The 15,108-nt window shown below is 36.3% G+C and overlaps 1 protein-coding gene across 9 annotated transcripts in view; it reads right to left on the reverse strand.

The window, feature by feature from the left end:
• The window catches only part of RNPC3 (RNA binding region (RNP1, RRM) containing 3), an 83,582-nt gene that overhangs the window by 51,237 nt on the left and 17,237 nt on the right, over nt 1-15,108 (reverse strand). For 7 of the 9 annotated variants that reach the window (XR_014296692.1, XR_014296693.1, XR_014296694.1 and 4 more), the window contains exons 9-14: nt 14,847-14,998; nt 12,749-12,910; nt 3,965-4,059; nt 3,819-3,877; nt 1,402-1,534; nt 627-698 (exon numbers count right to left, since the gene is read on the reverse strand). Coding sequence is in view for 3 of the 9 variants with exons in the window: in XM_082653792.1 (XP_082509918.1) it covers nt 639-698; nt 1,402-1,534; nt 3,819-3,877; nt 3,965-4,059; nt 12,749-12,910; nt 14,847-14,998 (661 nt within the window). In the remaining 6 variants the exon portion in view is untranslated. The remainder of the gene's footprint in view (nt 1-626; nt 699-1,401; nt 1,535-3,818; nt 3,878-3,964; nt 4,060-12,748; nt 12,911-14,846; nt 14,999-15,108) is intronic. The other 2 variants (XM_082653793.1, XM_082653794.1) reach the window with 2 other exon arrangements.

Below are 15,108 nucleotides of genomic sequence, written 5' to 3' on the forward strand. Positions count from 1 at the left end.
AATTACTTATTTGAAAGATGAAATACTTCATTCCAAAAAAATATGTACATATTTCTGTGAGGTGTACAATTAGTAATTAGCAATGCAAATTGTCAGGTCCCACCAAGGGTAACCAACTTGTCCTGGTGTGGCAGACACTTTCCCAGTGTTAGCATTAAAAAGTCCAGTATCCTGGAAAACCCCTTACTCACAGGAAAACTAGGGATGATTGACTACCCAAGGCCCAACCCCCTTGCAGACCAACTGAATCAGAAACTCTGGGTGGGGGTGAAGGGAAACCCAGTAATCTGTGTTTTATCAGACCCTCTAGGTGATTATAATACATGTTAAAATTTAAGAACTACTGCTTTACTCTATGAAGAAAAAGTAAATAAAGACTAATAAAGATACACTACTCTTATGAAATTCATTCCCCAATTTTAATTTTTACATACAAATAGGTTTTATTCCATAGTTTTAATTGTGAAGTTTAATGGAAATTAACTGCATAGACAGAAAGAATCAGAGGGAGGATCCTTTAAAAACGTTAGAAGGTACACAAATTACTATTCTCTCAGGCTTTTATCCTTCCTTAATTTTAATCTCAAGAAAGTCTTGTCCTTTTATTACGTTATCTCCACACTTACCTTTACTAATTTTTAACACTTTCTTTTTCCTTCTTTAGAATCTTGTTTTGGTCTAGCAGATCGAGCAAACTGCTAATATTTAAAAATTAAGGTTTTGTTCACAAACATGAAAGTAATCTTTTCTAAAGAATTTTCAAGAACTTCCTAATGTAGGGTAGGAGTACAGTTTTTAATTTATCTCTATATTTGTTTTCCTACTCAGTCATTCATCAAATATTTGTTGACTGCCTCCTAGCTGTCCATGATCTGGGGAAGAAGTAAAAAATTTATCTTTTCTTTTAGTCATTTTTTACACCTAGACCTTTGCTCCTTCATTTATCCCACTGATTTCTAGTTTGAAACTGCATTAACTACTGAAAGCAGGATGGTAAGTCAATGATATATTTTGTTATTAAATTCTCAAACATAAATATGAATTATAATACAATAAAATATAAGATAATAAAACTACAACAAATCATATCTTTAACGATTCCAAATGTACTTCTGGATACCATAGTATCTTAGGCTTAGCATGAGTATGTATATTTTAAGCTGTATTAAGTAAAATGTTTAGACTTGGCTGGATTTTAATAACCTCATGATGCTTATTTTCCAATAAAAATTTAAATAACATTGTCATTTGACTCAACTAAGTATATTTATAACTGAGTATTCTCAAGCTAGAATGCCAGCTGTTGAGATGAAGGATAATATAAAAACTGGTTTCAATTATACTCTTACTCCTAAAAACTATTGATCCATAAGTCTTGGAACAGACAGATTTGAAGGATACAACCACCATAGGTTTTCCAAAAAGAATGTATCCATTAGCTTCCTTTAATGCTTTTGCTGCTGCTTTTTCATTTGGAAGTCCAATGAAAGCTTGTCCTTTCATGCGACCTTCTTTCATCAAGCGTATATCAAACCTAGAAGTCATGGAAGAAAAAATGGTTTTGACTCAAAGAATTGTCAAAGAATTCTGATGAAGTCAATGGGAATGCATTGAACAATTTAAAAATTTGCTATTTCAGAATAAAAATGACTATACTATCTGATTAGCACATTACTCAGGCTTTCTAAAATTATATTTTATATTCTGTTCTAAAATTGATTCTGTAAGTAGGTAATACTTACAGAATTATTTTGATGATGTGTTTATCTTTTTTTAGCTATTATAAATATATGTGATTTAAAAATCATATTACTAGCAACTATAAAAGCAAAGTTTTTCTTTCATATCTCTATTTTTAAACAGTTTTATTCAGCCAACTTAATACTACTGATATTTACTCAAGTAAAAAAAACAACTATACGACCAAGAATAAAAGGGCTGACAGGAACTATGGAAAAGTAACCCGGAATTTCAGAGTAGGAAGGGACTTCACTGATCATGTAGTCAAAAACCACCATTTTACAGATGATGTGTAGAGACGGAGTGACTTCTTCAAGGTCACACCGATCACTAAAGTTAAAGCCAAAAACACAAACCAGAATTTGTATTCCAAGTGTAGTCTTCTATTCTCCTACTGTATTCATTTTTCAACATTTTGGGGGAGGAAACTATACTCAAAACTACTTAAAAAAACAGACTAACTTATAACTAAAGTACTGTCTACCATTTAGTCTATAAGACTAGCAAAAGCATGTAAAGAATGTTTAAAGTATCAAAAAATGCAGGTAAATTCCTTTTTAACAAATTCACATGACTAGTCCCACAGGAGACAATTATCAATTTATCATTTTGATGTGTACAGCTTTCTCAATATAGAATTTTCTCTTCCCTTCAAATTCTAATGGCAGGCAATACTGGAAATAGAAAGTATATACATGATATATATATATATGTATATATATATATGTGTGCACAGACACAATACATATATATATCTGTGACACATACATATATTTATATATATATACACACACACACACACACACACACTATCTATTTTTAAATTTTTTCCCCTTACAATCATGATTCAAAGGCGGCAACGAGAAAAAGGGCCAGTATTTTGCATGGCCAGCAACACAAACTTTTGGTATCCTGATAAGATATATCTGTCACTAATGAATATAATATGGACATGGTTTTTAAGACATGGTGCTCACTGTGCATGCCTATATAAAAAGGTACATAGCCCAGATAAGACTTTAAAAATATTAGTTTCGGGCTTCCCTGGTGGCGCAGTGGTTGGGAGTCCGCCTGCTGATGCAGGGGACATGGGTTCGTGCCCCGGTCCGGGAGGATCCCACATGCGGCGGAGCGGCTGGGCCCGTGAGCCATGGACGCTGGGCCTGCGCGTCCGGAGCCTGTGCTCCACGACGGGAGAGGCCACGACAGTGAGAGGCCCGCGTACCGCCAAGAAAAAAAAAAATTTAGTTTTACATGAAAATTAAAGCAAAATTAACTACAGTCATTTCTCTAATTTACCTCCATTCAAAAGTCTCTCTCCTTACCTTTTCTAATTTTCTTTACTTCTAATTTATATGGCCAAGGTCTTACATACTTTAGAGTTAACCAATTATAAAATTTTAAAGAATGAAATTCTAACTCCAAACATTAGCTTTTATATCATTTACAAATCATATCCTCTCTTTTGCACTCATAAAACTGGAAGCCTTCCCAACTGAACGAAGAGAAGTTACTGCCATGGTAAGAATCTAAAAAACTCTGCCTGACTGCTATATATTCCTGGATGAGTCATTAAAATGCTAGTTTTCAAAATGTAATCTTTGGACCAGCAGCTTAGTCATCATCCATACACATTTTAGAAACACAAATTCATGGGCCCTATTTCAACCTGGAATATCAGTCTAGGGATAGATCAAGGACATGGTTTTAATAAGCTCTTACACAGGTTAAAGTTTGAGAACCACTGCTTTAGAGCTAGGGATTGAGGGCTGTTTCTATAAATAATGCTTTACTGGAACACAGCCATTAATATTCATTTATGTATTGTTTACAGCTGCTTTAATGCCACAAAGACAAAACTGAGTAGTTGCGACAGACACCATAATATTTTAGTATAAAAATATTAAATTTTTACTGTCAATTTAAAAAGATGTTTGCTGACTCTTGCTCTAGATGTCTAAAAGATAAGAGCAATTTCTTCATATAATTTTAATCTCTAAAGGGGAAATGTTTAAAAAAGGACTAATTTGTAACAGATTAAAAACAAAACACAATTTGAGAATATACATGACACTTACATTATGCGTTGTGTTTCTGACGAAAAGTCAACGTATCTTCCAAAAATAAATTTAAGGTCCTAGAATTTCAACAAGGAAAAGACTAATAAGGAAAGCCGGGGAAAAACATGTAAAATAATAAAACCAATTTATAAATTTCAACTTACCTTTTCTTGAACTTGTTTAGCTAAATTCTTTACATAAATTCTACAGTTTGGTTCACCAGGTTCATAACTTCTAAAAACTGAAAGTGTTTCCATTTCTTATATAAAAACAAAACAAGGATATAAAATTAAGACAGTTTCATCAATTTTTCAAAGAAAAAGTATAGTGGCATTCAAATATATCTGTTAAATAGACAAAATAAGCATTAAGAAAATGTTAAAACCATACAAATTAATGGCAGTGTTACTAATGGGATAAAAATACCCATTAAAAATCTAAAGTGGTAATATGAAAAAAAGTTTAAAACTTTCAGGCATCTAGAATAACTAAAATTTATCCAATAAAATATTTCTGTTAAAACTCTGTAAAGCTTAACTTTAAGATCAGTTACTTTATTAAAAAGACTAAAGCAAATAAAGCTGCTACCAAATATTTGTGTAATTATTTTGCTTAAAGTCAATCTCCCAAACTACCAGCACCAATATACTCAAATGTAAAAATAAAGTACTCATATGTAATAATCAAGTATTTCAGGCAAACTGTGGCTTATGAATCTCTATACAGCTACTCCTATTTAGTGACAATAACCATCTTTCCTGACAACTAGATGTTCTAGGCAAAAATATGTCAGTTGGAAGTCTGTTTCCATTATGGGAAAAATTATAATGTGTTACATGTCAATCTAAAACCCCTAAATATTCTCCTAAAATATACTAAAACAAGAAAACTCCGTTAAGAAGTAAAAAACTATCACATTAGGATATAAAATTCATAAACACAGGCTTTTAATCACCAAATAGTTAAAACTATTTTTTTTTTTTTTGACAAATAATTGCTCTGCATACATCTCAGATATAGTACTGTGTTGGTCTATCAACTGTATCCAGAATACAGAATTCCAGACTGTGGGCCACACTGATTTAACATGTCATATAAGTTTCAGGAATGAAAACATTCTTCCAAATAAATATAGACTGGAAACATTATACTGAGAGATACTTTTCCTCCCTATAAAGTATGAGTACTAAAAACCAAACGTGGTGATTAAAAACATTAACTGGAGGGTGTTCTGAAGATGGCGGAAGAGTAAGACGCGGTGATCATCTTCCTCCCCACAGATATACCAGAAATACATCTACACGTGGAACAACTCCTACAGAACACCTACTGAATGCTGGCAGAAGACCTCAGACCTCCCAAAAGGCAAGAAACTCCCCACGTACCTGGGTAGGGCAAAAGAAAAAAAGAAAAAACAGAGACAAAAGAATAGGGACGGCACCTGCACCAGTGGGAGGGAGCTGTGAAGGAGAAAAGGTTTCCACACACTAGGAAGCCCCTTCGCGGGCGGAAACTGTGGATGGCGGAGGGGGGAACTTCAGAGCCGCGGAGGACAGCATAGCAACAGAGGTGCGGAGGGCAAAGCGGGGAGATTCCCGCACAGAGGATCGGTGCCGACCGGCACTCACCAGCCCCAGAGGCTTGTCTGCTCACCCGCCGGGACGGGCGGGGCTGCGAGCTGAGGCTCGAGCTTTGGTCAGAGCACCGGGAGAGGACTGGGGTTGGCTGCGTGAACACAGCTTGAAGGGGTTAGTGCACCACGGCTAGCCGGGAGGGAGTCCAGGAAAAGGTCTGGAGCTGCCGAAGAGGCAAAATACTTTTTCTTCCCTCTTTGTTTCCTGGTGCGCGAGGAGAGGGGATTAAGAACGCCGCTTAAAGGAACGCCAGAGAGCCACGGCTAAATGCGCGGACCCCAGAGACGGGCGCGAGCTGCGGCTAAAAGCACGGACCCCAGAGACGGGCATGAGACGCTAAGGCAGCTGCTGCCGCCACCAAGTGGCCTGTGTGCAAGCACAGGTCACTATCCACGCCCCTCTTCCGGGGAGCCTGTGCAGCCCGCCACAGCCAGGTTCCCAGGATCCAGGGACAACTTCCCCATAAGAACGCACGGTGGGCCTCAGGCTGGTGCAACATCACCCAGGCCTCTGCCGCTGCAGGCTCGCCCCGCAATCTGCACCCCTCCTTCCCCCCGGCCTGAGTGAGCCAGAGCCCCCGAATCAGCGGCTCCTTTAACCCCGTCCTGTCTGAGCGAAGAACAGACGCCCTCCGGCGACCTACACACAGAGGCGGGGCCAAATCTAAAGCTGAGCCCCCGGGAGCTGTGAGAACAAAGAAGAGAAAGGGAAATCTCTCCCAGCAGTCTCAGAAGCAGCAGATTAAAGCTCCACAATCAACTTGATGTACCCTGCATCTGTGGAATACATGAATAGACAACGAATCATCCCAAATTGAGGAGGTGGACTTTGAGAGCAACATTTATGATTTTTTCCCCTTTTCCTCTTTTTGTGAGTAGCTGTATAGCTTTGCTTCCACCATTTGTCCTAGGGTTCTATCCATCCGTTGTTTTTTTTTTTAATTTTTTTCTTAATAATGAATTTTAATAACTTTATTTTAGTTTACTTTAACCTTTCTTTTCTTTTCTTTTCCTTCCTTCCTTCCCTCCCTCCCTCCATCCCTCCCTACCTCCCTCCCTCCTTTAGACAACGAATCATCCCAAATTGAGGAGGTGGACTTTGAGAGCAAGATTTATGATTCTTTCCTTTTCCTCTTTCTGTGAGTGTGTATGTGTATGCTTCTGTGTGAGATTTTGTCTGTATAGCTTTGCTTCCACCATTTGTCCTAAGGTTCTAGCCATCCGTTTTTTGTTTTAATTTTTTTCTTAATAATTATTTTTTAATTTAATAACTTTATTATATTTTACTTTAATTTTACTTTATCTTCTTTCTTTTTTCCTTCCTTCCCTCCTTCCTTCCTTCCTCCCACCGTCCCTCCCTTCTTTCTTTCCTTCCTCCCTCCCTCCCTTCCTTCCCTCCTCCCTCCCTCTCTCTCTCTCTCACTTTCTCTCTCTCTTTCTTTCTTTCTTTCTTCCTAATTTTACTAATTCTTACTCTCTACTTTTTCTCCCTTTTATTCTGAGCCGTGCAGATGAAAGACTCTTGGTGCTGCAGCCAGGAGTCAGTGCTGTGCCTCTGAGGTGGGAGAGCCAACTTCAGGACGCTGGTCAACAAGAGACCTCCCAGCTCCACATAGTACCAAAAGGCGGAAATCTCCCAGAGATCTCCATCTCAACACCAGCGCCCAGCTTCACTCAACGACCAGCAAGCTACAGTGCTGGACACCCTATGTCAAACAACTAGCAAGACAGGAACACAACCCCACCCATTAGCAGAGAGGCTGCCTAAAATCATAATAAGGCCACAGACACTCCAAAACACACCAACAGACGTGGACCTGCCCACCAGAGAGACAAGATCCAGCCTCATCCACCAGAACACAGGCACTAGTCCCCTCCACCAGGAAGCCTACACAACCCACTGAACCAACCTTAGCCACTGGGGACAGACATCAAAAACAACGGGAACTACGAACGTGCAGCCTCCAAAAAGGAGACCCCAAACACAGTAAGATAAGCAAAATGAGAAGTCAGAAAAACACACAGCAGATGAAGGAGCAAGATAAAAATGCACCAGACGTAACAAATGCAAAGGAAATAGGCAGTCTACCTGAAAAAGAATTCAGAATAATGATAGTAAAGATGATCCAAAATCTTGGAAATAGAATAGACAAAATGCAAGAAACATTTAACAAGGACCTAGAAGAACTAAAGATGAAACAAACAATGATGAACAACACAATAAATGAAATGAAAAGTACTCTAGATGGGATCAATAGCAGAATAACTGAGGCAGAAGAAAGGATAAGTGACCTGGAAGATAAAATAGTGGAAATAACTAATGCAGAGCAGAATAAAGAAAAAAGAATGAAAAGAACTGAGGACAGACTCAGAGACTTCTGGGACAATATTAAATGCACCAACATTCGAATTATAGGGGTCCCAGAAGAAGAGAAAAAGAAAGGGACTGAGAAAATATTTGAAGAGATTATAGTTGAAAACTTCCCTAATATAGGAAAGGAAATAGTTAATCAAGTCCAGGAAGCACAGAGAGTCCCATACAGGATAAATCCAAGGAGAAATACGCCAAGACACATATTAATCAAACTGTCAAAAATTAAATACAAAGAAAGCATATTAAAAGCAGCAAGGGAAAACCAACAAATAACACACAAGGGAATCCCCATAAGGTTAACAGCTGGTATCTCAGCAGAAACTCTGCAAGCCAGAAGGGAGGGGCAGGACATACTGAAAGTGACGAAGGAGAAAAACCTGCAACCAAGATTACTCTACCCAGCAAGGATCTCATTCAGATTTGATGGAGAAATTAAAACCTTTACAGACAAGCAAAAGCTGAGAGAGTTCAGCACCACCAAACCAGCTTTAACAAACGCTAAAGGAACTTCTGTAGACAAGAAACACAAGAGAAGGAAAAGACCTACAATAACGAACTCAAAACAATTTAGAAAATGGGAATAGAAACAAACATATCGATAATTACCTTAAATGTAAAGGGACTAAATGCTCCCACCAAAAAACACAGATTGGCTGAATGGATACAAAAACAAGACCCATATATATGCTGTCTACAAGAGACCCACTTCAGACCTAGAGACACATACAGATTGAAAGTAAGGGGATGGAAAAAGATATTCCATGCAAATGGAAACCAAAAGAAAGCTGGAGTAGCAATTCTCGTATCAGACAAAATAGACTTTAAAATAAAGACTATTAGAAGAAACAAAGAAGGACACTACATAATGATCAAGGGATCGATCCAAGAAGAAGATATAACAATTGTAAATATTTATGCACCCAACATAGGAGCACCTCAATACATAAGGCAAATACTAACAGCCATAAAAGGGAAAATCGACAGTAACACATTCACAGTAGGGGATTTTAACACCCCACTTTCACCAATGGACAGATCATCCAAAATGAAAATAAATAAGGAAACACAAGCTTTAAATGATACATTAAACCAGATGGACTTAATTGATATTTATAGGACACTCCATCCAAAAACAACAGAATACACATTTTTTTCAAGTGCTCATGGAACATTCTCCAGGATAGATCATATCTTGGGTCACAAATCAAGCCTTGGCAAATTTAAGAAAATTGAAATTGTATCAAGTATCTTTTCCAACCACAATGCCATAAGACTAGATATCAATTACAGGAAAAGATCTGTAAAAAATACACACACATGGAGACTAAACAATACACTACTTAAAAATGAAGTGATCACTGAAGAAATCAAAGAGGAAATAAAAAGTACCTAGGAACAAATGACAATGGAGACACGACGAACCAAAACCTATGGGATGCAGCAAAAGCAGTTCTAAGAGGGAAGTTTATAGCAATACAAGCCCACCTTAAGAAACAGGAAACATCTCGAATAAACAACCTAGCCTTGCACCTAAAGCAATTAGAGAAAGAACAAAAAAAAACCCAAAGTTAGCAGAAGGAAAGAAATCATAAAAATCAGATCAGAAATAAATGAAAAAGAAATGAAGGAAACAATAGCAAAGAGCAATAAAACTAAAAGCTGGTTCTTTGAGAAGATAAACAAAATAGATAAATCATTAGCCAGACTCATCAAGAAAAAAGGGAGAGGACTCAAATCAATAGAACTAGGAATGAAAAAGGAGAAGTAACAACTGACACTGCAGAAATACAAAAGCTCATGAGAGATTACTACAAGCAACTCCATGCCAATAAAATGGACAACCTGGAAGAAATGGACAAATTCTTAGAAATGCACAACCTGCCAAGACTGAATCAGGAAGAAATAGAAAATATGAACAGATCAATCACAAGCACTGAAATTGAAACTGTGATTAAAACTCTTCCAACGAACAAAAGCCCAGGACCAGATGGCTTCACAGGTGAATTCTATCAAACATTTAGAGAACAGCTAACACCTATTCTTCTCAAACTCTTCCAAAATATAGCAGAGGGAGGGACACTCCCAAATTCATTCTACGAGGCCACCATCACCTTGATACCAAAACCAGACAAGGATGTCATGAAGAAAGAAAACTACAGGCCAATATCACTGATGAACATAGATGCAAAAATCCTCAACAAAATACTAGCAAACAGAATCCAACAGCACATTAAAAGGATCATACACCATGATCAAGTGGGGTTTATTCCAGGAATGCAAGGATTCTTCAATATACGCAAATCAATCAATGTGATAAACCATATTAACAAATTGAAGGAGAAAAAACATATGATCATCTCAATAGATGCAGAGACAGCTTTTGACAAAATTCAACACCCATTTATGATAAAAACCCTGCAGAAAGTAGGCACAGAGGGAACTTTCCTCAACATAATAAAGGCCATATATGACAAACCCACAGACAACATCATCCTCAATGGTGAAAAACTGAAAGCATTTCCACTAAGATCAGGAACAAGACAATGTTGCCCACTTTCACCACTCTTACTCAATATAGTTTTGGAAGTTTTAGCCACAGCAATCAGAGAAGAAAAGGAAATAAAAGGAATCCAAATCGGAAAAGAAGAAGTAAAGCTGTCACTGTTTGCAGATGACATGATACTATACATAAAGAATCCTAAAGATGCTATCAGAAAACTACTAGACCTAATCAATGAATTTGGTAAAGTTGCAGGATACAAAATTAATGCACAGAAACCTCTTGCGTTCCTATACACTAATGATGAAAAATCTGAAAGTGAAATCAAGAAAACACTCCCATTTACCACTGCAACAAAAAGAATAAAATATCTAGGAATAAACCTACCTAAGGAGACAAAAGACCTGTATGCAGAAAATTATATGACACTGATGAAAAAAATTAAAGATGATATAAATAGATGGAGAGATATACCATATTCTTGGATTGGAAGAATCAACATTGTGAAAATGACTCTACTACCCAAAGCAATCTACAGATTCAATGCAATCCCTATCAAACTACCACTGGCATTTTCCACAGAACTAGAACAACAAATTTCACAATTTGTATGGAAACACAGAAGATCCCGAATAGCCAAAGGAATCTTGAGAACGAAAAACGGAGCTGGAGGAATCAGGGTCCCTGACTTCAGACTATACTACAAAGCTACAGTAATCAAGACAGTATGGTCCTGGCACAAAAACAGAAAGATAGATCAATGGAACAGGATAGAAAGCCCAGAGATGAACCCACGCACATAAGGTCACCTTATCTTTGATAAAGGAGGCAGGAATGTACCATGGAGAAAGGACAGTCTCTTTAATAAGTGGTGCTGGGAAAACTGGACAGGTACATGTAAAAGTATGAGATTAGATCACTCCCTAACACCATACACAAAAATTAGCTCAAAATGGATTAAAGACCTAAATGTAAGGCCAAAAACTATCAAACTCTTAGAGGAAAACATAGGCAGAACACTCTATGACATAAATCACAGCAAGATCCTTTCTGACCCACCTCCTAGAGTAATGGAAATAAAAACAAAAATAAATGGGACCTAATGAAACTTCAAAGCTTTTGCACAGCAAAGGAAACCATAAACAAGACCAAAAGACAACCCTCAGAATGGGAGAAAATATTTGCAAATGAAGCAACCGACAAAGGATTAATTTCCAAAATTTACAAGCAGCTCATGCAGCTCAATAACAAAAAAACAAACAACCCAATCCAAAAATGGGCAGAAGACCTAAATAGACATTTCTCCAAAGAAGATATACAGACTGCCAGCAAACACATGAAAGAATGCTCAACATCATTAATCATTAGGGAAATGAAAATCAAAACTACAATGAGATATCATCTCACACCAGTCAGAATGGCCATCATCATAAAATCTAGAAACAATAAATGCTGGAGAGGGTGTGGAGAAAAGGGAACACTCCTGCACTGCGGTGGGAATGTGAATTGGTACAGCCACTATGGAGAACAATATGGAGGTTCCTTAAAAAACTACAAATAGAACTACCATATGACCCAGCAATCCCACTACTGGGCATATACCCTGAGAAAACCATAATTCAAAAAGAGTCATGTACCAAAATGTTCATTGCAGCTCTATTTACAATAGCCCGGAGATGGAAACAACCTAAGTGCCCATCATCGGATGAATGGATAAAGAAGATGTGGCACATATATACAATGGAATATTACTTAGCCATAAAAAGAAATGAAATTGAGCTATTTGTAATGAGGTGGATAGACCTAGAGTCTGTCATACAGAATGAAGTCAGTCAGAATGAGAAAGACAAATACCGTATGCTAACACATATATATGGAATTTAAGAGAAAAAAAAATGTCATGAAGAACCTAGGGGTAAGACAGGAATAAAGACACAGACCTACTGGAGAACGGACTTGAGGATATGGGGAGGGGGAAGGGTGAGCTGTGACAAAGCGAGAGAGAGGCATGGACATATATACACTACAAAACGTAAGGTAGATAGCTAGTGGGAAGCAGCCACATAGCACAGTGATATCAGCTCGGTGCTTTGTGACCGCCTGGAGGGGTGGGATAGGGAGGGTGGGAGGGAGGAAGATGCAAGAGGCAAGAGATATGGGAACATATGTATATGTATAACTGATTCACTTTGTTATAAAGCAGAAACTTACACACCACTGTAAAGCAATTATACCCCAATAAAGATGTTAAAAAATAAATAAAAAAATAAAAAATACATGTATAGACAAAAAACAAACAAACAAACAAAAACATTAACTGGAGAGATGTTTTGAAGCATGTGCTTTGAATAAAGTAAACAACATGAAGAGATTTGGTTTGCTTCTGAAGGGCCAAATAAATGTAAAATGGAATAAATGCTCATTTATTTCATGAAAATTACCTTCTCTAGAAATTCTGCCCTTTTCCAACTCCCTTCTAGAAATACATTCTGATGGCATTTCATCAGAGTCTTCTTTAATCTCCTCTGCGATGCTCAAATTTGGTTTTGGGAAGATTTTTCCAAATCCTATATTGGATGCATCAACTTCAGAAGCAGGTAAGTCTAAGAGTTAACATTGACATCAGCCATTAAAAATCCCTCCCTTCAAAACAGTTTTTCTTTTCCATTTTTAATTTTTAAGATATATTCTAGCACTAAAACTCTTTGGTGTTTTTCTCAATACTCTGAAACAAGGATAAGCAAACTTTTTCTATAAAGGTTCAAACAGTAAATACTTTAGGCTTTGCAGGCCATATGGTTTCTATCAATGACTACTCAACTCTGCCACTAGAACATGAAAATCATAAAAGAAGACATTTCCATTTGAGGGTACTAAAAAAACATCCATTATACTTCCCACCACGGAAAAAAAAAGGAGCCAATCCTAATCAAAGTCAGGAAAAAGAAGTATTTGCACACTTAATTATTCAATTAGGAAAATTAAAAACCATTATAAATTTTAAATTTACAACATAGCAACATAATGGATTGTATTCAGAAAACATGAATCTTAGCTTCAGCAAAAATTAAACTGACTTGGGGGAGAGGGTTGGGAAGGACAGGATTAAACATTCAGTAGAAAAATTCCAGTTATACTACCTAAAAAAACAAACAAAACCCTAAAAAAGCTCTGAAAATGATGCAAATAACATGCCATACTTAGGATTATAAAAGTCTCCTCATAACATAGAAAAGCCATCGTACCAACAGACCTCCTGTGGTCTGAAGGCATCAGTAAGAAAAAACACTTTTAAAACTGTTTTTACTGTTAATTCAGCATTACTCTACGTTGATGCAGAATGGGACAATTGTCCCCACCTCACAAAGGTCTAAGTCCTTGAGTAAATTAAACTTAAAAAAATAAAAATTTGTGTCAAGGGGTGACTAGTCATGAGATAAGAAAGAAAACCATACAAAAATATAAATACTGAAACAAACAAAAAAGGAGCTATCTGAAAAGGCAATGCATTCTCACTAACCATCAGAGAGACAGGAAGTAAAACCAGTTACAGTTTATCACTCAGTACATTTGCAATACTTATTAGAACTCTATCCTATATTCACACAAGTGCTCAAAGATATATGTACAAAAATGTAAATTCCAGAATTTGCTGTAATAATAAAGAAAATGGAAACAACCTCAACTTCTATAATAGAGTATAATTAAATAAAGATTGTTATAACTATACTACGGAGTGCTATGCAGCCATAAAAAAATAACCCATGATGGCTACTTAAAAAAAGAAGGGGAAAAAAATGTTTATACACAAGTATAGGATAAGATCTGGAAGGACTATTTTCATACCGAATTATTAACAATGGTTATCTCTAAGTATTGGGATAGGGAACAGTGGGGTTTGAGGTGTTAACTTTTTAAAACTTTATATGCTCCTGTTTTGATTATATTTTCTATAAGCTGGTATTATTTCTGAAATTTAAAAATTAAAGAACAAGGAAATGCCACTGTAGTATAACATCAAATTAATGTTTAAAATAAGCAGAAAAAAATCTGTAATTTCAATACATTATCTTCAAACTTAATGAACAGTATCTTGTAAATAAGCTTCCATGTCTTTTGGATTAAAAAAAAAAAATTTACATGAAATCTACAACTCAAAAAATAATCACACGGCTTGTTTTCCTAACCAATAATACAACTGTACTAATAAAACCAGAGCATCACATATAATAAGCAATGAAAAAACAGATCAATACAAGAAACTCTTTTAAACATCAGCAAAAATGAGAGTAAGCCTCACCTTAGAGTTCATTACTAGCAAAAGGTAACTGTGACAATCTTACCACTAAGCTCCAATTTTAGTTATATAAAAAAGTTTAAAATGGATAGTATTCTAAGACACTAACAAAGACCTAATTGCATATTTTAAATATATTCACAAATACTAAAAAAACAGAAACATATAAAATTTAATTTTAATACAAAAAAAAACTGAGAAGAATTTTTACATAGCATGTTAAAGAACTAGAATACACTTACCAAAATTTTGTTCTTCACAATTTTGTTCTTTTTCTAAATCTTTCTTAAATGCAGCTGACATGTCGGTAGATATATGGAATTCAATTTTTTTATTACCTACAGGTTGTGGTTGGTCAAATACATCCGAAGGTAACAACACTGGATGTAAACTGCTGTTTACAAACAATCACAGCATTACTTTGTAATTGCAAATAAAATTTTGAGTAAAACATTTCATATTAACTTTAAATTTAAAAAGCTAACACTGATAAAACACACTATA

Source organism: Grampus griseus (genome assembly GCF_964374135.1).
Source record: "Grampus griseus genome assembly, chromosome: 1".
NCBI lineage: Eukaryota > Metazoa > Chordata > Mammalia > Artiodactyla > Delphinidae > Grampus > Grampus griseus.